General features: G+C 44.0%; 1 protein-coding gene across 1 annotated transcript in view; it reads right to left on the reverse strand.

Annotated features, from left to right (window-relative positions):
- Positions 1-23,265, reverse strand: part of UQCRH (ubiquinol-cytochrome c reductase hinge protein) — a 121,999-nt gene that overhangs the window by 22,801 nt on the left and 75,933 nt on the right. The window contains exon 3 of the mRNA XM_078673478.1: positions 14,304-14,465. Coding sequence (XP_078529604.1) covers positions 14,304-14,465 — 162 coding nt within the window. The remainder of the gene's footprint in view (positions 1-14,303; positions 14,466-23,265) is intronic.

A 23,265-nucleotide genomic window follows, 5' to 3' on the forward strand; every position in this document is an offset into this window, starting at 1 on the left:
CACTCACTACTCACTACTCTGCACTCACTACTCACTACTCTGCACTCACTACTCACTACTCTGCACTCACTACTCAACTCACTACTCACTACTCTACTCACTACTCTACTCACTACTTTGCACTCACTACTCACTACTCTGCACTCACTACTCACTACTCTGCACTCACTACTCACTACTCTCTACTCTGCACACTACTCTACTCACTACTCTACTCACTACTCTGCACACTACTCTGCACACTACTCTGCACTCACTACTCACTACTCTCTACTCTGCACACTACTCTACTCACTACTCTACTCACTACTCTACCCACTACTCTACCCACTACTCTACCCACTACTCTACCCACTACTCTACCCACTACTCTACCCACTACTCTACCCACTACTCTACCCACTACTCTACCCACTACTCTACCCACTACTCTGCACTCACTACTCACTACTCTCTACTCTGCACACTACTCTGCACTCACTACTCTACTCACTACTCACTTCTCTACTCACTACTCTGCACTCACTACTTTACTCTCTACTCACTACTCTACTCACTACTCACTTCTCTACTCACTACTCACTTCTCTACTCACTACTCTACTCACTACTCACTACTCTGCACTCACTACTCACTACTCTGCACTCACTACTCACTACTCTGCACTCACTACTCTCTACTCTGCACACTACTCTGCACACTACTCTACTCACTACTCATTACTCTACTCACTACTCTGCACTCACTACTCACTACTCTCTACTCACTACTCTACTCACTACTCTCTACTCTACTCACTACTCTACTCACTACTCTACTCACTACTCTACTCACTACTCTACTCACTACTCTACTCACCTCTACTCACCTCTACTCACTACTCTACTCACTACTCTACTCACCTCACTACTCTGCACTCACTACTCTACTCACTACTCACTTCTCTACTCACTACTCACTTCTCTACTCACTACTCTGCACTCTCTACTCACTGCTCTACTCACTACTCTGCACTCTCTACTCACTGCTCTACTCACTACTCACTACTCTACTCACTACTCACTACTCTACTCTACTCACTACTCTACTCTACTCACTACTCTACTCACTACTCTGCACTCACCACTCACTACTCTGCACTCACTACTTTACTCTCTACTCACTACTCTACTCACTACTCACTTCTCTACTCACTACTCACTTCTCTACTCACTACTCACTTCTCTACTCACTACTCACTACTCTACTCACTACTCTACTCACTACTCTACTCACTACTCTACTCACTACTCTACTCACTACTCTGCACTCACTACTCTCTACTCTGCACACTACTCTGCACACTACTCTACTCACTACTCACTACTCTGCACTCACTACTCTCTACTCACTACTCTACTCACTACTCTACTCACTACTCACTACTCTACTCTCTACTCTACTCACTACTCTCTACTCTACTCACTACTCTGCACTCTCTACTCACTGCTCTACTCACTACTCTGCACTCTCTACTCACTGCTCTACTCACTACTCACTACTCACTACTCTACTCACTACTCACTACTCACTACTCTACTCACTACTCGCTACTCTACTCTACTCACTACTCTCTACTCTACTCACTACTCTACTCACTACTCTGCACTCACCACTCACTACTCTGCACTCACTACTCACTACTCTACTCACTACTCTACTCACTACTCACTACTCTACTCACTACTCACTACTCTACTCACTACTCACTACTCTGCACTCTCTACTCACTGCTCTACTCACTACTCTGCACTCTCTACTCACTGCTCTACTCACTACTCACTACTCACTACTCTGCACTCACTACTCTGCACTCACTACTCTGCACTCACTACTCTGCACTCACTACTCACTACTGCACTCTCTACTCACTACTCTACTCACTACTCTACTCTCACTACTCTACACTCACTACTCTACTCACTACTCTACTCACTACTCTACTCACTGCTCTACTCACTGCTCTACTCACTGCTCTACTCACTGCTCTGCACTCTACTCTGCACTCTACTCTGCACTCTACTCACTGCTCTGCACTCTACTCTGCACTCTACTCACTACTCACTACTCTACTCACTACTCACTACTCTACTCACTACTCTACTCTACTCACTACTCACTACTCTACTCACTACTCTACTCTACTCACTACTCACTACTCTACTCACTACTCTACTCACTACTCTGCACTCACTACTCACTACTCTGCACTCTCTACTCACTACTCTACTCACTACTCTACTCACTACTCTACTCACTACTCTACTCACTACTCTGCACTCACTACTCACTACTCTACTCACTACTCTACTCACTACTCACTACTGCACTCACTACTCTACTCACTACTCTACTCACTACTCTGCACTCACTACTCACTACTCTGCACTCACTACTCTACTCACTACTCTACTCACTACTCACTACTGCACTCACTACTCTGCACTCACTACTCACTACTCTACTCACTACTCTACTCACTACTCTACTCTGCACTCACTACTCACTACTCTACTCACTGCTCTACTCACTGCTCTACTCACTGCTCTGCACTCACTACTCACTACTCTGCACTCTACTCACTACTCTACTCACTACTCACTACTCACTACTCACTACTCTACTCACTACTCTACTCACTACTCTACTCACTACTCTACTCACTACTCACTACTCTACTCACTACTCTACTCTACTCACTACTCAACCCACTACTCTGCACTCACTACTCTGCACTCACTACTCACTACTCTGCTCACTACTCACTACTCACTACTCTCCACTCACTACTCTACTCACTACTTTCTACTCACTACTCTACTCACTACTCTACTCACCTCACTACTCTACTCACTAATGACTACTCTACTCACTACTCTGCACTCACTACTCACTACTCACCTCACTACTCACCTCACTACTCTACTCACTACTCTACTCACTAATGACTACTCTACTCACTACTCTGCACTCACTACTCACTACTCACTACTCACCTCACTACTCTACTCACTACTCTACTCACTACTCTGCACTCACTACTCTCTACTCTGCACACTACTCTGCACTCACTACTCTCTACTCACTACTCTACTCACTACTCTACTCACTACTCTACTCACTACTCTACTCACTACTCTACTCACTACTCTACTCTACTCACTTCTCCTCTCCCTACTCTGCCCTCCCTACTCTGCCCTCCCTACTCTGCCCTCCCTACTCTGCTTGAAGCAAGTCTCTAATGATAGGACACTGAATGATAGTACAATGAGTGATCTGGTACAACGCAGTAGGAATCTGGTAACCGGACTGTGAGAGTAAATGTGAGGCTCCCAGTGAGAGGAAAGCGAGGTGGAGTGTTTTTTTATGAAAGGGTGGAGAGAGTGAGTCATGGTGACGAGACAGGGAGCGAGTGAGGAATCTGGCAATAGCTGGGAAGATGCAAGGGATCTGGTAAGAGGACAACGAGAGCTACTGCAAGGGGTCTGTTATGAGGGCAGTAAATTAAAGTGATCTATTTTGACATTAAAAGTTTGAGTTCGGGTGAGTGGGCACGAGTGCTTATCAAAGCACTTTGTTTGTTTTTTTACTTTCAGCTGTGCTGCATAGCAGCCAGGCTGCTGTACAACATGGCTAAACATATCCCTGACAAAACCAACAGATTTTGTATAGGAGAGTCCTATTTGCTTTGCCAATGCTTGTTTAGCCTAACTCAGTCAAAGAGCAGGCGCGGGTTTGCCGGCGCGCACACAGAGCTCAAGGCAAAAAAAACACAGCAGTGAACACGCTCCCAGCACCATCTGCCTTCAATTACCGGCACCTCGGACAGCTGGTAATTGAGGATTTATGTATTCTTCTGCGCGTGTCCGAACACTTTATGCAGGAAGTGGACATTAAAAAAATTCCAAAGCCCTATGGCGTGCTGCCTTACTTAAACACAGCCTTGCCTGCACCAATTACCATTCACATGGCAGAATACCACACGCAAAAACCGCCCGCTTTCTGGAATGCGGCAGCCCACAGCCCTTTCTGAACTTTTTTTTTTTTTTATAACATTAGAGCTCGGAAGCCCCGACCCACTTCGTGTGACGTAGGCCCGAGCCCTAAAAATAAGTCCCAGCCACGAAAAATAAGTGACAGTGGCCACCCCCTGCAACTACCAGCTCTAATTAAGCACGGAGTCTGTAGGACTGTTAAATGATTTCACCATGTCTTAACCCACTGTAAGCTATATTGCTTCAGTTGCCTTTCGGTCACTCATTTTTAGGTCTCTCCTAGGTAGCGCTTACACCTGCTTAGAAATCATTTCTTTATTTATTTAAATTGTCTTTGTTAATGTATTTGTTTTTTGGCATGAGGCTCGGCAGCCCCGACATGCACGCTACTAGGTACTTCCTTAAGAATGCGTTCCTTTGTTATCTAGATCGCAAGCCACAGTCGTGTCTTCATACACTTGTATTTTAGCCACCACTTTCAAGCAAGTAGCAACAGTAGCTTGTATTACTAGCTGTGTCATTACAGGTTTAAATCCCAGCAGTGGGGTCTGCCAATTTTTATTATGTGAATGGTGTTTTCATTTTGAGATGATTTGTTCCTCGTTCTCCGCGTTTGGAAGCGCATTGTGCAACGACTGTGCAATAAAAAAAAAATTTAACAAATGGGGGTGTGGTTGGGGTCGGTTCGTGTTCCGCGATGCATCTTCTTTCGATTCTCTGCTATCTTCGCCATCCCTGGACACGTGTTTCGGGGTATTTACCCCTCATCAGCAGGGATTAGGCAGTGTTCTGGGGTTGCCGGTGGCTTCCAAATATTGCCAGGTTTAGTACCACTCAGGCGCGCAGGTGCGGGGTCCCAGGCTCGTCAGCCAACTGCTCGAGGGAGCTTTAACATTACAAATGGGGGTGGGGTCGCACACTAATCACACACCAGCGGGATCACCCCTAAGGACTGTGGTAAGTGTAGTTCGTGTTCCGCGATGCATCTTCTTTCAATTCTCTGCTATCTTCGCTATCCACCCCCAATTGTAAAAACAAAAATATGTTTTATTTTTGTATGAGGCACAGCAGCTCTCGACATGCTGCGGTCTGCTCGCTTCAGTTCTTTTCCACTCTCTTCTTTGTTCCACAGCAGCTTCTCTTCACATAGATAGATGGTGGTGTTCCAAATCCTTACAGCAAGGTAGCAGTAGCTATAGTGCAGCGGATATCCCTTTGCCTTGGAAAATATCTGGGTGGAGGGGATCTCGGGGGAAGGAGTTTAAATCGTAGCAGAGGAGTTTCATATAATCACATGTGCACATAAGCCAATATCCTGAATACAGCATGTTTCGACGCTACCTATGCTAGCTTGAAATGCGAAAGCCTTCGCTCTAATCCATGTTGCTCCATGTCGGCATTCAGTAACAATATATTTTTTTCGGGCATTCTGGAACTAGTAGTTTCAAATTGTCCATTTTGAATGCAGGACTACCTGCCGCAGAGTACCAGAGCACATGAGGCGGCAACTTTGTGAGTGATTTGGTAAAGCATTTGAGTTCTGATCTAACTGCAAACTTAACCAGATCTAAATGTTTTGTACTGACTCACTTATGGACAGTTGCGTGTCAATCCGGCTCCTAAAGGTTGGAAGGCAGATATTCCTGTTTAACAGTTAATCATAGGCCATCAGTGAGCTGGGGGCTATATTGTGGCTGAATCAGCCACCCACCTAATAACTGGGAGGATCACCTCAAAGGGCAGAGAACCGTGCCACTCTCAGGCATATTTCAGCATCTCTTTCTTCGGAATGGTAATGCACAAACAATTAAGGGATCCTGTTTAAAATGAAACCAGCTTCTTTGAACTATGACAATTTTAAACGGAAACATACCTTTTTTAAGCCAAATGTAGTGTAAAAAAATGATACTTTATTTAGCCAGAACTCATTGTTTATCAATATATGTAAAATATTTCAATTTCATTCAAAATCTTTTTCTCTTACTTTTTTTATTCTCAAATAACAATGCTTTATGTGCATTTCATTCTTTTGCAATAATGCACTATTTTGTGTCCTCCTGCAAAAGCAAAGGTATTTCTAGCCCCTAGTTCAAAACATGAGTGAGCAGAAGCACTTTCAGGAGATGGCCTCCTTTTAAGGTGTTTGCCAGACCGACAGGAAAAGGCAAATGTATATTTTATTGTTTTATGCGCTCTACAGCCAGGGAGGGAGCCATAGGAGTCACATTTCAGCTAGACATCACGGGTCCTCAAGCCTTGTAACATGTCCACAAATGTTTCCAGGGGCAAGTCTATATTACCGAATCAGACAGCATGTCCAATTGTATAGTAATTGCTTAGCTATCCAATCCCTGGCAGCACAGCACCCAGGAAAAATATTGCACTGCTAAACACTTTTAAGATCCCAAAGACCAATGCACTGCACAGCACTTCGGGAAAGGATTGTCATTTACACCGCTATTAGCTCCAACTCTCGCAAATGCGAGACCTACTGTATTGCAAATGCTTGTCTAGATGTTTAGTCGTAACTCTTCGCAACAGACAACGGGTAAAAGGTAAACTTCCAGTCCCCAGCTTGCCAGTTTTTAGTGTCTTCTTATGAATATTCATTTGACACTGTTATGTCTGTTAACAGCCCTTCATCTCATAATGGTTTCGAAAGGAGAATGAACAACGTCCACAACAGTGCAAAGACAGTTACCACCACCACTAAACTACTTCACGCTCCATCTATTGTTGATCATAACGCTGAAATAGCATGGTTTCTCTCTGCTATATTTAATTTGTACCCGAGACTGCATGAAGCCTGCAATCCAGATATGGCCACTGACATCATTTTAGAAAATAGCAAAATAAGGCAGGAGTGCACCTAAACGAGCACAGGGAAAGCCAAAGAGGCTCGCCCTACAGAGGCGTTTAGCGACCTATTGTCTTTGTGATGCTGAACAGCATTGCAAAATTATAATAATCATACTTTTCATAATACTAATACTACTAATAACACCAAGATACTCACTGCAGCTTGATGACATAGCGCACTTTTAGGACTAGTAATAAGCCACTGTAGGCCACTGGCATGCAGTGCACCGCTACGATTGCCTTGCAGATATCTGTAGGGTTCTGGATGTTACAATACACCACTTAATACAACTGCGTGCGCCAACCATTTGAAGTATCAGAAGTGCACCAAATATGGGATCTGCATGCCAAGCACAACTGCAGGTTGTGTACACGAGACTTGTATATCAAGCTATTAGAGAATTTGTATATTTTACTTGATTGTAAAGAGGAATATTGCAGGGTATAAAACAGTGTCATTTGGTATGACAACTTCTCAAATTTTCAGATTTTATATGGTGGATGTACCGTGTGGTTGTACTATGTGTACAGTTTTCACTCTTATTCAGAATATCATACGTGAAGGTGTACAGTAAGCTACTATTGTGTTCCAAGCGGCAAGTCCCTGCAACTTTTAAAGTCAAACATTGGTTAAAAAACTGAATTTACCTACACAACAGATGGCAAGACGTTTGCCATTTGTCTGAAATTCTGGAGTTTTCTTTTGCAGAAAGGTGAAGAAATAGTGTATTTTTTACCTGCAATTTCACATGACTTTGCAGGGGATTCTTTGGCAATAAAATATGTGGGGATTCTTGCAACCCACATCACCGTAAAACAAAAAAATATTCTACGTTGTGCGATGGAATGTCTCAATCATATCATTTGTAAAGCGCACTACTCACCCGTGAGGGTCTCAGGGCACTGGGATGGGGAATGCTGCTACTGCTCGAAAAAAACAGGTCTTGAGGAGTTTTCTGAAGGTCAACAGATCTTGGGTCTGCCGCAGGTGGATGGGGAGGGTGTTAAAAGGTCTTGGCAACGAGGTGGGAGAACGATCTGACGCCAGAGGTCGCTCTTCGGAAGCGGGGGAATGTGGCGAGGTCAGCAGAGTGGAGCTGGCGGGTGGGGGTGCAGAAGCGGAGTCGTCTTTTGAGGTACATTGGTCCGGTGTTGTGGAGTGCCTTGTGTGAGGAGCTTGAAGGTTATCCTCTTGTTGACCGGGAGCCAGTGCAGGTCTCTCAGGTGGTGTGTGATGAAGCTGCGGCGAGGGATGTCGAGGATCAGGCGTGCAGAGGCGTTCTGGATGCGTTGGAGCCGTCTCAGGAGTTTGGCCGACGCTCCTGCGTAGAGGGTGTTTCCGTAGTCCAACCTGCTGCTGACGAGGGCCTGGGTGACGGTTCTTCTCATTTCAGTGGGGATCCACTTGTTGAGCATGCGGAGGGTGTTGAAGCAGGAGGAGGAAACGGCATTGACCTGTTTAGTCATGGAGAGGGTGGAGTCGAGGATGACCCCTAGGTTGCGTGCATGGTCGGTGGGTGTTGGGGTGGTTCCCAGTGCAGTCGGCCACCAGGAGTTATCCCAGGCCGAAGGGGTGGATCAGAGGACCTCCGTCTTGTCCGAGATGGTCTCGTAGATTTGACTCTGTTTTATCACGAAATGTCATTTATTTCATAAAAGCAGTATCAATTTGTAATATGAGAAGGAAGCAGTGCTGTGTCCTGTGATGTGGTCTGTCTCCTCTGCCTTGTTTATGTGCTGTTAACTGGGATGATAAGTTAGAGCAGCGGGCTGAACTGAGAAGTAACCAATACTCCTGCTGTTACGTCTTATGTGTATGCATTCATGTCACTATTTAGTGAAGTAAAGTTGTACTGAACATACCTTACCATGTGCAGATCCATTATTTGAGTGGACCGCAATAAGATTATACTGCACCAACGTAGATATGTATTTCCAGGGGAAGCTGCATACTGGCAGTTGTTTTGTTTGAATCTTCAGGTACCTTGTTACCTCATGTTTCCTTGAATTAATAATTTACAGCAGTCTCTTCAGTTACCCCTCAATGCACCGCACCGCCCAATAACATGCCCTCTCAGGGTGGGCTGGTACGACTATACGAGTTCTCACACATCAAGAAGTTATACAAATGTTAGGCTTAGTCTCGCTTTGTAGACACCTTTCATTTGAGAGCTCTTTAGTCATTTGTTTCTTCAGCCACAACAAAACCATGGTCCTATGGAGTAAGAGGGAATGGGGCGAGTATGTTCACCGTGTTTATGCATGCTTGAGGTGTGTGCATATGCATGATGGGTGTGAAATATCGCTGTTTGTGTGAATGCATATAGGAGAGAGCTTGTACTGTTGTGTGTGAGTTTGAAACCGGTGTATGCGAGTGCATTTAAGCACCTGAGCTTATCGTATGTTTGAAACATACTGCCCTCTCTAACCAGACTGTGGAAGATGACAGTGGTGGCATCATTCTGCTATACAAGGGTATCTGTACTCCTGTACCATGACTACCAAATCCCTCCAGGTAAAGTCTGTGCAGTCTCCTTTACCTGCGTTCTTTTTATCTCTGTGATATGTGGGATGTGTGTATTCTGAGCTAGTGGGTTCACTGGGTGAGGATGGTACGCCACTGTTGAATACAAGCCGAGCTGGTATCTGTTCTGCTGGACAATCCAGCTCCTCCGTGCCCCTACCTATTTTTAGTAGAAGCTTGGTGGGTTGAGGTAGGCACTAGCTCTTATCTGTATTTATCTAAGAATCACTATGCTGTGGAAAGCCCCTCCCTTTCTCCTAGGTGATGGTCCAGGGCCTCCTGGTACTGGGTTAATTAAAATTCCTCTCAGTGCAATAGGACAGAAAGGTACCAAGAGACTTGAGGAGCGCTCCTCAAACAGACTAATCATGAAGTGAACATTCTCGAAATATGCCTCAGGATTGAAGGGGCACCCAGGATGCAAAATTAGCAGACACTTTGGATTAGCCTGTCATTCAGGGATTGATAAATGTCTGGCCAGATCGGCCAGTTGGTTGTTCAAGGCTGTACTTTTTCTGACAAGGAACCCACAGGCACAGGGATGGAGAGGAAGCCAGGCGTGGAGTCCAAAGATTGGATTAGCATTCTCTTTTCAGAGCCGTGGATAAGGCTTGAGACGGTGTTTCTGTGATTTGTTACCGGTAAAAGAAATTTACCAGTCGAAGGAAAGGAGCTGGGCTGAAGTTTGTGTAGCATGGCATCATAATAGAAGACATAGCTTTCTGAAACTTGTAGAGGGTAGCCTGTCCTTTGCAATACAAGGAATCTTCAAGCAGCTGCTCAACATAAGGATACTAGCTGCACATCAACATCGAGGGAGGCATGTGAAGCTCTATGTTGTCATTGAAGGTGAGACTGTTCGCCCAGGAGGCCTCCCCGGGACGGTCTGAGCTTGTGGGTGCTTCCGGTTACCATCTGTAGCTGGGGGAAGAGGGCCCTGTTGAAGAACATACCATCTGAATCCTTGATCCCTGCTCCCTAGGACTTGCATAGTAGCAAGTAGAACTGCCCCTGTGGATGCCCTGCTATTAGAAAACATAATCTGTTTAACGTGGCCTCTGTGGTACAGCCCACCACCTCTTATTTATTTATTTAGAAAGTTTTATATAGCGCGAACAAGATCTTTGCAGATATCAGAGCGCTTCACAGACGAAAGGAACAACGTGTGAGTAAATAGCAATTGGGGTGGGGAAGGTACATGTGGGAGCATAGTCAGCCAGATACATCAATAATGATACAAGTACAAATAATTGATAGCGTAAACACTCAGGCAGGTCAACAACACGAGTCATACAAAAATGCAAAAAAGATTAGTAAAACTGAATGGTACAACGTCTGTAAATATCATCCCCAGTAATAATTCAAGTGTATTTAGCCATGAGGATAGCTTTTACTTCTTTCTTAAAAAGTATGGTAGAGGAGATGAGCCTGATTTCAGGGGGGAGTGAGTTCCAGATCCTGGGTGCCATTCCTGAGAAGGAGCGTTTATACGTTTTTTCCTTGCGGAATCTTTGGGGCTTTAGCAGGAGATTGCTTGTGCCTCTAGTGTTTCTAGAGCCTCCGGAAATCGTCAGCTTTTGGGCGAGGTATCCGGGTGAGCTCAGGTGGACAGCCTTGTGCGTGATGCAGGCGATTTTCAGATGAATTCTGGCTTCAAAAGGCAGCCAGTTCAGGGCTCTCGGGTCAGGGGAAATGTGTGAGTGTTTTCTTGATCCGGTGATGAGTCTCGCTGCAGCGTTTAGAGAAGCTCTTATGGGTGCCGTGGTAGTTAGGGGGAGACCGCAGAGGGCGATGCTGCCGTAATCTATTCGAGGGATGACTAGAGCTTGTACCGCAGTTTGGAAATCTTTGGCTGGAAGGAAGGGTTTGAGTTTCCTTAAGGTATTGATCTGGTAGTTTGCCCCTTTAGTTGCTTTGTTGATGTGTTCCTGCATGTTGAGGTTGGTGTCAAGTGTTATGCCTAGAGATTTTGCTGAGTCCACAATGGTGGGATGAACATTGAGTGCGGTTAGGTGTTTAAGCCAGATTTGAGTGGTAGTGATCTTCGCAGGAGGTGAGATCAAGAGGAACTCTGTTTTAAGAGCATTGAGCTTGAGATGATTAGCGGCCAACCAGGATTGGGTGCTTCTGATCGTTGAATTCAAGAGCATAATGTCTTTGGGTGATTGTACTTTGAGATAAAGTTGGGTGTCATCGGCGTACATGTGGAATTGAACATTGGATGCTTGTAGCAAGGTGGTGAGAGGTTCCATAACTAGGTTAAACAAAGTTGGGGATAGGGAGGATCCTTGTGGGACGCCTAGCGATACCGGTATTGGAGAAGACATCAAGTTGTTACTCTTGAATTTCTGCGTTCTGTTGTGTAGAAAGGACGTGAACCACTTGAGCACAGTTCCAGATATACCCATTCTTGTGTTTAATAGATCGAGTAAGTTCTCATGTTTGACGGTGTCGAATGCAGAGGAGAGATCAAGAAGGATAAGGAGGCAGGTATCGTTTTGATCTAGGATTTGGAGGGCGTCGTCAATTATGTGTATCATAGCAGTTTCTGTACTGTGGTCCGCTCTGAAGCCTGATTGATGAGGGTTGAGTAGATCAAACTGATTAATGTGTCTAGTCAATTGAGTTTGTGCGCATTTTTCCAGCAATTTGGCAAGAGTCGGAATGTTGGTAATGGGACGGTAATTATTTAGATCAGAGGGGTCAGCTGTAGGTTTCTTTAGTAGAGGTGTGACTTGTCCAACTTTGAGGGAGTCGGGGATGGTCCCTTGTTGAAGTGAGCTGTTGATAATTTTAGTCCAAAGTGGGAGGAGTGACGGGGTAAGGTCTTTGACAGCGTTGGCAGGAAGGGGGTCCGTGAGGTGATTGGCTGGTTTCACAGTGCTGAGCAGTCTACCAATTTCTTCTTCCGAGTAGGTGGCAAAGGATGACCATGTAGCATTGTTTTTTGGTTCAGTGGGTGCTGTGCAGAGGGGTTTGGGGTAGAGACTTACGTCAATGAGGAGATCATTCTTTATGTTGTCTGTTTTTTGGATAAAGAAAGAAGCGAAGTCTTCACAGGAGGGTGCTTCGCCCTGAGTACTGAGTGGTTGGGGTTGTTCCTTGGATTGTGTTCTGATTAGTCATAAGTCATAAAATGGTATCAGGGTGGACTTGCACGCTGGCCAGCTACTACCCTTCCAACAGCTAGCCCAGTTACTGGACTAGTGCAACTCCAGTAACCGTGCCAAAACACCAGGCACCCCTACCAAGATCCCAGACATCACCACAGCAGCGATGTCCTCATCAAGAAGTGTGGGCAAGTATGTTCCTTTGGGTGAGGGACAGCAGGTGGACGAGGAACATTTGATTCCATATCAATTGCTGAAACCATAATACGGTAATACAAGTATTGGTACCATTGCTCTAGCTTTGAAGAGTAACCCTGTGTAACATGGTATGTACACTGCAATGTAACCCTTTGGCAAAGTCAAATGTTTAATGTGTCTCCGAAGAGATATATTAATCATGGCACGGTTAAGATTATTTTTCAGTTGATGGCCATCAAAGTATGACTGACCAACATGTGAGTTTCAAAGCAACCTTTAAAGTCTTTTAGATACCGTAGTATGATACCTCAAGACGGGCTGCTCTTTCTTCTGCCTGGAACCAATGTATGGAAATCTCTTCTAAACCCTATGCCTTTCCATCCAGTTACCTCCCGAAGTAGAACAGCATTGAGTGTACATTACCTATAAAGAAAGGGATATCACGAATAGAAATGAATAAAATACTGTGGGATCACATAACTGGGTGTCAAAGTGTGGCAGCGGAAAGGGGGTGGAATTATAATGGTCAATCCACGAAGAGAGAACATTTGACAGTTAAAATACACAATCCCATCCTCGTTGCCAAGAAATGTAGTAATGACATCGGACACCAGAGTTACAGGAACAGACGTTTATTTATAAGCATGTTCCTCAGAGCAAACACAGGAGCGTGTTCCATTAAAGCAAGCCAAACACCAACTGTCGCCAATGGAACAGCGCGCCACGAACATTCTAAGTCAACGGAATGATCGGGACTGGACGCAGCCAAGTCCAAAAAGGTAGATGTGACATCACTACACACATTTATTTTTTAAACTCTGCTCCTCAGAAATTAGCAACAAGGGCATATTTTAAAGTAGGTCTATTCTGGATTGCATAATTGGTCACAAACATTTTAAATCATCTTATGCGTCCAAGCAACTGTTGCAGAACCCTGTGTACCTAGAAATTTCAAGGGTATAATCAAAGCTAAATTACTCTGATGATTAATGAACGTGCATGAGAATGCTGGCATAGAGGGCTAATGTTCCTGCTGCAAAGCGCAATGTGCAGCATGTTGGTTACAGGTTTGTATTTTCGGTGGACAACTCGCTGCAGAGATCCTCGTGTTATCTGCAGATTACAAGTTATAACCTTTGTTGCGTAGCTTAATGAGTTATGAACTGGCATCTCAGAGAAGCCTGGAAAATGCATGTGTCAACAGCTGAACAGATTCAAAAGAGGCAGTTAAAACAAAGCTACCACGTGATTGCATTAATTGGACATTACTGTGCATAAGTAGAAAGTATGTATTTTTTTGTTCAAAACAGTTTCTCCGTGTCAAAGTAAAATAATTATTTCAGAAATCCACCAAACTGAAGTTCAGATTTTGAAACAGTTTTGAAAGAGCTATCCTGTCCGGCATATAACCCAGTATTTGTCTGCCTCTTAATGCACCGCAAAATACACTGCTACTGGCCCAAACATATTTCCTCATTGCTGTATAAGATAATGAAAACGGAGCAGAAGACTGACTTGAAAAAGTAGAATAGTTTCTCCTTGTGTCAGAGTATTTCTGCTTTCAACTGTTTTACTTACACAGTGGTCCCTTGCATGCAGGAAATCGAAAAGCTCTTCTGTGCACTCCTCTTCAGTTTGCGATCTTGAGGATACACGCTGGTCACACATTTCCAGTTTCTCTCGCAGTTTTGTGCATTCTTCAGACTTCTCACAGTGTTCCCTCACTGTGGTCAAGGGATCCTGTTACAACGAAGCAAAAGAAAGAAAGAGAAGCACTTAACATGTGTACCCATCTACATATGTATCTGTGCATAAAATACTACAAAGTCAGTGATTACTCTAGCTAAGGTTAGGTTTGAGATTCCAAGAAAACCTGTTTAGGTCTCGCCTGAGCCACCGCATGTGCTGCTCTGGCGAGACATTTAGTAGCTGCTTCAAAAAGCGCTACCTTGCCGGCCACCAGTTTGCTAGAACGCGCACAAGCGCCCGCGACGTGCACAGCACTTTTTCCGGATGCGCGCGTGTAACTTGCGTCACCACTCGTGTTTTTTTTTTGTTTGCCGTGCGGCATTACTCTTACGGCCGCGCGGCCAATGCTTGTCTATTGAATTCTTATTGTAGGTAAATTGTACTTCTCCCACTCTAAGATGCCCGCGGATTATTTGGTGCTTGCGAGGCATGTATCTGGAGCCATTTATTCCTTGTTTAAACTTACACTCCTTTTACGAATACACCATTCGGGAGGCAACCTTTGCCCCGTCAGGTTTCCATGAAACTACTGTTTGAGTCCGGAAGACTGCCATTCCTGGCAGTTTTCGCGCTCTCAGAAGGAAGCAATCAGGAATCTGGTCAACCTGCAGAACAAACGGTTGCTGTAACCAACTGATATTCCTGTCCACTGACAACGCGCTTAATGGGCCATCCTGAATTGTAGAGAGGAGTTGGTTATGTGACAGCCAACATGTCTCCTCTCACTGCTGTAACTGGTGGGCTGTTTGGTTTTCTACACAGCAGGCTGTTATAGCAATATTCTTTCCCTCAAGCGCCTGCATTATATGATAATGTTCTCTAGATTAACATTACTTGGCCCTTATGACCTCGCAATTGATGGCGTATTTTGTATGCCGGTTTACTAAACTCATGGCCACGCTTATCGTCAGAGCACTAGGACATTGCTTTATTATGTTGAACAGAGCTATTGTGTCATGCCTTGCTACACCCTTATATGTTAAACTTTGTTGTGATGTCATGCTTTGCTGTTGTGACCTAACCTGTTAGAGCATATTAATATTTTACTGATCCGTTTATATGGCACGCCTGCACTTGTGTTTGTGGGAGGTAGCTTCTGTTTTTGGCAGAACTCTGTGCTTTCAGTGCAGAACTCCAGGCGTGTCCCGGAATAGAGGTCCTGGAGTGCCTGCTTGTCTCCAGTGCCTGAGGATGTTTGCACGCATTTGAAGGTGTGCCATGTTAGTGGGTTGTTTGATAGAGATTTTGTGTTCAGTGCTAGGGGTGTATGCAATCTTTAAAGTCGCTCTCTCAGAGGTGTCTTTCTAGTGCCAGGTGTGTGCCCAGACCCAGGGTCCGTCTGTCCCTCCATGCTATTGTCTGCAATCCCTCATGCGCCCGTGAATGTGTGCCTATGTCTGGTGTCTTCACATGTTCTATTTGTGTTTCCAATCCGCCTGAGTGTCTGCATCGACCTGCACTGTTTGTGTTTTATTTGGTAGTGTTTTACTTGAGTGAGATTGATCCTTAGAACTGTGTGTCGATCTATGCATTGTATGATTATTTCTGCCTATTCTTTTCTTTTACTTTCACATTCCATGAGTGTTTTATCTGTTTTCGAAGTTTGTGACTCATCGCTGTGGGATTCTGCCTTTCACAACATGTGGTGTTCTGTTCCTACAGGTGCTTTATTTCGGTCTGCGTCGTGCTAAGTTTGTCTCTGCTTACCTGATCCAAAGGCCAATTTAGGAAACTCGCCTGCAACTTGTGAGTTTTATCGTTCCCTGGCGACACAGCGTGTTGGGAATTCTCTGACCCAGTCCCTATTTTGGAGCCTCTCTCAGAGCTACGTGATGCCCCTGGTGTCTAAACCGATTCGGGATGGACCAATCTCCTTTCCAGCACTACTTCTTCACCGTTATCTGCTGCTGCTGAAGAGCCACCCTATCTCAACCAAGGCAACTACAAGGTAAGGGGCAGCAAATGGACCAGTAAGTGGGGTGGGGAATGGCTCTTTCCTGGGCGAGGGAGTTCACAAGAATAAACAAGCATTTGCATAGCCAATAGGTCTCGCCTTTGGGACCTTATAAGTGCTTAGTTATGCAGCACGATATCCTTGGTGCAACAACATCAAGTGTTGCATGGCTAAAAACTTATAAGGTCCCAAATGCGAGACCTATTTGCTATGCCAATGCTTGTTTTTGTTTTGCTAGAGCTTTCATGACATTTTATGAATCTGAAAGAAACTAAAAAAATATATATATATATATAGTCTAGCCTATGGAGGGTCAGAAAGCAGGATTGTTATGGTATGTTAAATCAAATTTATTAAGCGCACGTACGCCCGTAGGCTTCATGGCGCTGTGGAAGACTGGCAAAACATAACATGTGACAGAAAGAAAAATTAACTAAGGGTAAGCTTGCTTAAAGAGCCAAGTTTTAAAAGCCTGTCTAAAGGCTAACAGATCTTCGTGGAGTCTTAGTGGCAGTGGCAAAGAGTTCCACAGGGAGGAAGCTAGGAAGTGGAAAGATCCTCCTCCCTGGCGTTGTTTCCTAATCCGGGGCACAACTAACAAGTTCTTTTGGCCAGAGCAGAGGGCACGGGAGGGAGTGTAACTGGCAAGCAGGCTGCTGATAAATCCGGGGCCCTTACCTTGTAGAGCCCTGAAGATAATGCATCCCGCTTTAAATGCTGCTCTCTGCGCAACAGGCAGCCAGTGGAGACTGGCCATTCCAGATCTGATAGACTGCCACTTAGGAATTTTGCAAATCAACCTGGCCGCTTGGTTCTGGACCAGTTGAAGTCTCTTGAGCTGCCCCGCTGGTAGACCCAAATATAAACTATTGGAGTAATCCAAACGGGACAGCACAAGAGCAATAATGACCTGAATCAGAGCAGGGTGAGTTAAAAGGTGGGCAATCTTCTTAATCTTGCGAAGTTGGAAGAAACTTGCAGATACCACAGTCCCTACCTGGCTTTTGAGCGAAAGGTCTTCGTTGAAAGTGATTCCTAAACTCTTAACTGTTTGGGATTTAGCTGGAGGAACTCCCATTTCTGGAGGCCAGAAATGTGGTCCCCAGTCTTCCCAGGCAAAATCAATTCAGTTTTGCCTGGGTTGAGTTTGATGATTTAGGCCCATCCATCTCTGAATGTGAATTTGTGCATACAAGTCCGGGGTGGGGCAAGGAGCGTTTAGAAAGCAGCATTTCTCATTTTAACTGCTTCAGCAATGTTTGCTCTCCACTACAGAAAAGAAAGCTGAAAATAATTGCATCACACTTAGCATGGAACTAGAATTTTAATCAGGAAGAGCCTTTTCTTGGTTCAGGGTAAATTCGGCTCAGCAGTTTTGAGAAATAAGTGCTAGAAAAATGTGCTGGGGGGAGGAGGGGAGGAAGGAAGCTGAGGGAGGTGGGCGCTTGAGTATTAAAATTTGCAGATAGATACCTGAACGTTACTTTGCTAATCCACTGGGGAATATTTGATTTCATATCAACTGCTGAAACTACTGCTCAATACAAGTATTGGTACCATTGCTCTAGCTTTAAAGATGAAGCCTATTTAATATGGTACGTACAATGCAATGTTAACTTTTTTATGGCGCTTAACGACTAGGCACTATAATGATGTGTTCAGAACTAGTCCAGAGGGTTTAATAATTGCAAATCCATGGGAAAAAAAACAAAGTTAAAGGGACAATACTGGATGAGAAGGACTTATTTCCGGTTGTGCAATGAGAATGTGTGAATCCGCGACTTTCTGAAATGCTGGCTGACACAGGAATATTTGTGTTGCAGCACGATTGTGTGCTCTGAGCACCAGGTTTATAAAAGGAAAGAATAACAGGGCATAATGCAGAGAGGTCTTCAATCTGTGGGGCGTGACTCCCAGGGGGGTCGTTGAGTCCCGGAAACGGGGGCGCGCATTCCGCAGCTCCACTTGTGCCTGCAATCCAAAACATTTGCAAGACAACCAGCCGTCCCGGGACAGCTCATTTATTTATTTTTTATTTTTTATTTATTTTTTTTCCTTTCTGCTGTACTTGGTTTACTTTTTGTGTTGAAATTTTTTATTAAGAAAATTATAAATAAATTGCAAAGATAGATACAAATGCAGAGGAAAAAATGAAACATAATATAAATGAGGAAACCATACATTAATTAAGTATAATAAAGAAGGCATAAAACAATACATCCTCTGGAAGTCATAAGGCAGAAAATGGAAGTGAAAAAAGAGAAGAAAAGAGAGAAAGGGAAGAAGGAGAAAAAAAAAAAAAAAAGAGAAGGGGGTGTGCCCCAGAGTGACAAACTGGTTATGAAGAGAAAAATGGGAGTAAGCAGAATGGTAAGAAACGGAAAAAAGATTTGTGGAAGAGAAATTAAGAAGGAGGAGGAGCCGTAGAAGTAGGGACAGGGTCATTATCCACTGTGGTCTCTAGGAATGGGGACCAAACTTGAAGAAAGATGGAAGCTTGGTCCTGTAGATTATAAATTATACGTTCATAAGAAGCTGTTTGTATCATTGCCACCAACCACTCCTCCTGGGAAGGAGGCAATGAAGACTTCCAATGACGCAGTATACAAATTTTCGCCGTGGCTAAAGCAGTATGGAGGAGACGGGTCTGTGGTTTAGTAAACTTTGAAAGGCCACGAAAGTCATGTAAAATTATATTCGCAGAGGTAAAGGGTAGGGATAGTGGCATAGAATGAGCCAAGGTATTTCGTACAAAGATCCAAAATGATCTGGTACAAGGGCACTCACATATGATGTGCGTTATATCACAACCGGAAGCAGAGCATCTCCAACACAAGGAATGGTAAAGTAGCTTGGCATGATGTAATTTGACCGAGGACCAATGCCATTCATGTAGAATTTTAAAAATACAAAATTTAAGACGAGCTTCTCGAACACCCTTATGCAAACCTTCCAAAATGAGATCCCATTGAGTATCTGAGCATGTTACAGAGAGGCGTGTTTGCCATTTTAATTGAAGGGTTTTTGAAAGGGGTTGTGAGAATAAAGGGTGTAGGAAAGTCTTATAAAGACCAGAGGTGACTCCCTTAAAAGTGCCCCATAAATTCAGATAAGATAAAATAGGAGAAGAGGATAATAGATCAGGTGGGGAACCTAGATGTTTTATGATAGCTTGTTGAAGATGAGAATATTTACAGGATTGCGTGGGTGGGAGGTGAAATTCCTCACTCAATTGGGGAAAAGATTTAAAATTATCACCATGAAACAGTTGTTCCAGGGAATGAATACCAGCTTCCTGCCACAAAGGCCAGGAGACAACGCGACCACGAATCCGAATAGCCGAGTTAGACCATATAGGAGCAGTAAAATGAAGCCGCGAGTTAGATTTGAGGAGACGGTGACTTCTTTGCCAAGACTTAAACATGGCAGATAAAATAGGATTTTTAGGGTCAAGAGAACTGGATCCCTTGCCATATAGAAGGGACAAACCAGTGCCAGAAGCCAATAAATGACGTTCAAGTGGAACCCATTGGGGGATGTCCTTAGATTTAGGTAAAAAGAAAGAGAGATGAGAAAGATGAAGAGCAAGGGAATAGTGCTCAATAGAGGGAAGACCTAAACCTCCATGCAATTGATGGGACTTTAATTTGGCAAAGGCGAGACGCGGTTTAGCTGCACCCCATATAAAAAATTTAATTTTTGAATCAATAGACCGAAGAGTAGCCAGAGGAATAGTCAAAGGGAGCATACCCAGAACATAAAGAAAACGCGGTAAGGTGACCATCTTAATCGCCTGAACCCGCCCCCAAAGGGATAAACCAAGGGCCTTCCATTTATCGAAGTCTCTTTGCATTTGCGCAATCAAGGGAGTGAGATTGTCAATGACAACGTTATCTAATCCTCTATTGAGAAGTATCCCCAAGTATTTAAGCCGAGAAGGTTGCCAGTGAAATGGAAAACCAGAGATAGCATCCTTTGTAGTGCCAAGGGACATAGGTAAGGCTTCGCTCTTGTCCCAGTTTATTTTATAACCGGAAAAAGAAGAAAATTCGTCAATGATATGGAGGAGAGCAGGGAGAGAGCGGGGAAGATTAGTAAGTGTAAGAAGAATATCGTCCGCATATAAATAAATCTTTGAGTGACCAATTGGAAGAGGAACGCCCACCACAGCAGCCGATTGACGAATTGTAGCAGCTAGAGGTTCCATAGCCAAAAGGAAAAGAAGAGGAGAAAGTGGACAACCTTGACGAGTACCCCGCCGAATGGGAAATGGAGTAGATAGAAAACCTCCACAATTAACTTGGGCAGATGGGCTATCATAGAGTAGTCGTACTTTAGCTATGAACTGGTCACCTAGTCCAAATTTCTGCATTATGGTAAAAAGGTATTCCCACTCAATACGGTCAAACGCTTTTTCAGCATCCAAAGAAAGAAGGAGGGCATCACTGGAAAGATGTTTAGCGGACCATAGGGCATGGGAGAGAGTACGTAAATGATTGCGGGAGGAACGACCAGGAACAAAACCTACTTGGGAGTTATGGATTAAAGAGGGCAAAACCTTGCGGAGTCTTGATGCTAGAATGCTGGCAAGAATTTTAACATCAGAATTTAAAAGAGATATAGGACGATAACTACTACACAACAGAGGATCCTTACCCGGTTTTGGTAAAACTGCAATGATGGCTTTATTAGAGATAGAACCAAGAGAGGACTCCTCCACGGCTTCCCCAAAGGCAGCATGAAGAGTATCAAGCATACTCTGACCAGTCCATTTAAAAAATTCAGGAGGAAAACCATCCTCTCCCGGAGCCTTATGGTACGGTAAGGCAGATATAGCTGAAGAAATTTCGTCCTTCGTAATAGGTCCCTCAAGTAGAGCCCTGCCATCATCGGAAAGCCGCGGAAGATGAACTTCATCCAAAAATTTTGACATCGCCATCATATCCACCTGAGTGCCTGGGGAATATAAAGAGCTATAAAAAGAAGCGAACTCCTCAACAATCTCTTGTGGCCGAGTAAGGATATCACCACCGCTTGATCTTATTGCTGGGATCGCCATAGCGGCCTCCCTTTGACGCAATTGTGCAGCCAATAAGCGACCAGCTTTTTCTCCTTGTTCATAGTGGCGGCCTTTCATTTTTTGTAAGGCGTATTCCGCCTTAGAAGTGAAAAGAGTATTAAGGGACATACGCGCCTGTTCCAGTAACTTCCGGTTTTGGAGAGATGGTTGCGAAATATATAATTGAGAGAGTCGGCGAATATCTTTTTCCAAATCAATTTGTGTGGCAGCGTTCTTTTTATTATAAAGGGCAGCGTCTCGCATAATTTGGCCTCTAATAGTTGCTTTAGCAGCTGCCCAAACCGTCCGTTTAGAAGAAACCGAATCGGCATTATTGAGAAGATAATCATGGAAGTGGGACTGCAAAAGAAGTTTACCCGCAGGCGTTTTATATTTGTTGATATTCAAACGCCACGATTTGCGCCCCGGACTCATAAGACCCAAATCCAGAGACAAAAGGACAGGTGAATGATCAGATATAGCCGCTTCTAATATCCTGGAATTAGTAACTAGTCGGACTGAATTTTGCGAAAGAAGAAAGTAGTCAAGACGAGAGAACGTACCGTGGGTAGAAGAAAAAAACGTATATTCTTTGTCCAGTGGTCAACAAGACCAGCGTCAGCAAGAATGTCACAGAAGACGGCTCTGTCTGAAGCGTTAATAGTGTCAATGCAACCTGTTCTGTCAAGAGCAGGATCCAGTGCCAGATTCCAATCACCACCAATGAGAAATTGAGAAGCATTTATTTCCGTAAGAAGGCGATTTAAACGAAGAAAAAATTGCTTTTTGGAACCAAGCGGGGCGTATACGGAACCAAGACAGAGAAAGGAATTGCCAATCTTCAATTTAACAAAAACATACCGACCTTCAGGATCCGACCATGACTAAGATTGTGAGAGGAAGTGACTTTCGAAAAAGGATGGCGACTCCGCATTTACGAACAGGGTTAGGGTTGGCAGGATCAGGTTTAGAGACTGAACTGTGAAAGACTTTACCAACCCAGTCTCTGTTGAGCTTAGTAGACTCAATGTCATCCAAATGAGTCTCCTGCAATAGAGCAACATCCACAGGTTTAGAATGTAAATAGGAAAGAACTTTTTTGCGTTTTATGTAATGAGTAAGGCCATGAACATTCCAAGAAACCACAGACAACGGATGGATAGAAGGCATGATGGTAGGATTGAGTTAACAAGAAGTGAGGAAGAACAGAGAGAAAAGAAGAGAAGAGATGTCACTCTGGGAGGAAAAAGGAGAAGAAAAGAAGGAAAAAGAAAAGGAAAGTAAATAAGAACAGTAGAAGAAAAGAGCAACCTAGACTGTTAACTGCGGGTCTGGGCGCACTTAGAGCAACACCAGAGGGAGCTGGACCCCCTTCGAGAAAGAAAGAATAGGGTTCTAAAGGATAAATGATAACATGAAATACATAAAGCATAAGAGAATAAAATATCATCATCCAAATCGGGATCAATCTTTGTATTTCCCTACAGGAGGCTGTCACGAAATATGATAAGAAGAGTAACCAACACATCAAAACCTCCCGTATTCTTAAGATGACATGAGAAGGACATGAGAAGAATGAATAAAAGTAAGAATAAAGCAAAAGGAAGATGTGAGACCAGAAGAGGAAAGTAGAACCTATTGAAGAAATATGTGAAATCGTACTTATCAGAGTAACGAAAATAAATAATACCCCATTTAACAACCAGTAAAACAACATTGGGAGGGAGATGCATTGAAAAAGGGAAATTGACATAAGTGGTACCAACTTCAAGGAGATG

The sequence above is a fragment of the Lissotriton helveticus genome, chromosome 1_2, assembly GCF_964261635.1.
Source record: "Lissotriton helveticus chromosome 1_2, aLisHel1.1, whole genome shotgun sequence".
Classification (NCBI taxonomy): Eukaryota; Metazoa; Chordata; class Amphibia; order Caudata; family Salamandridae; genus Lissotriton; species Lissotriton helveticus.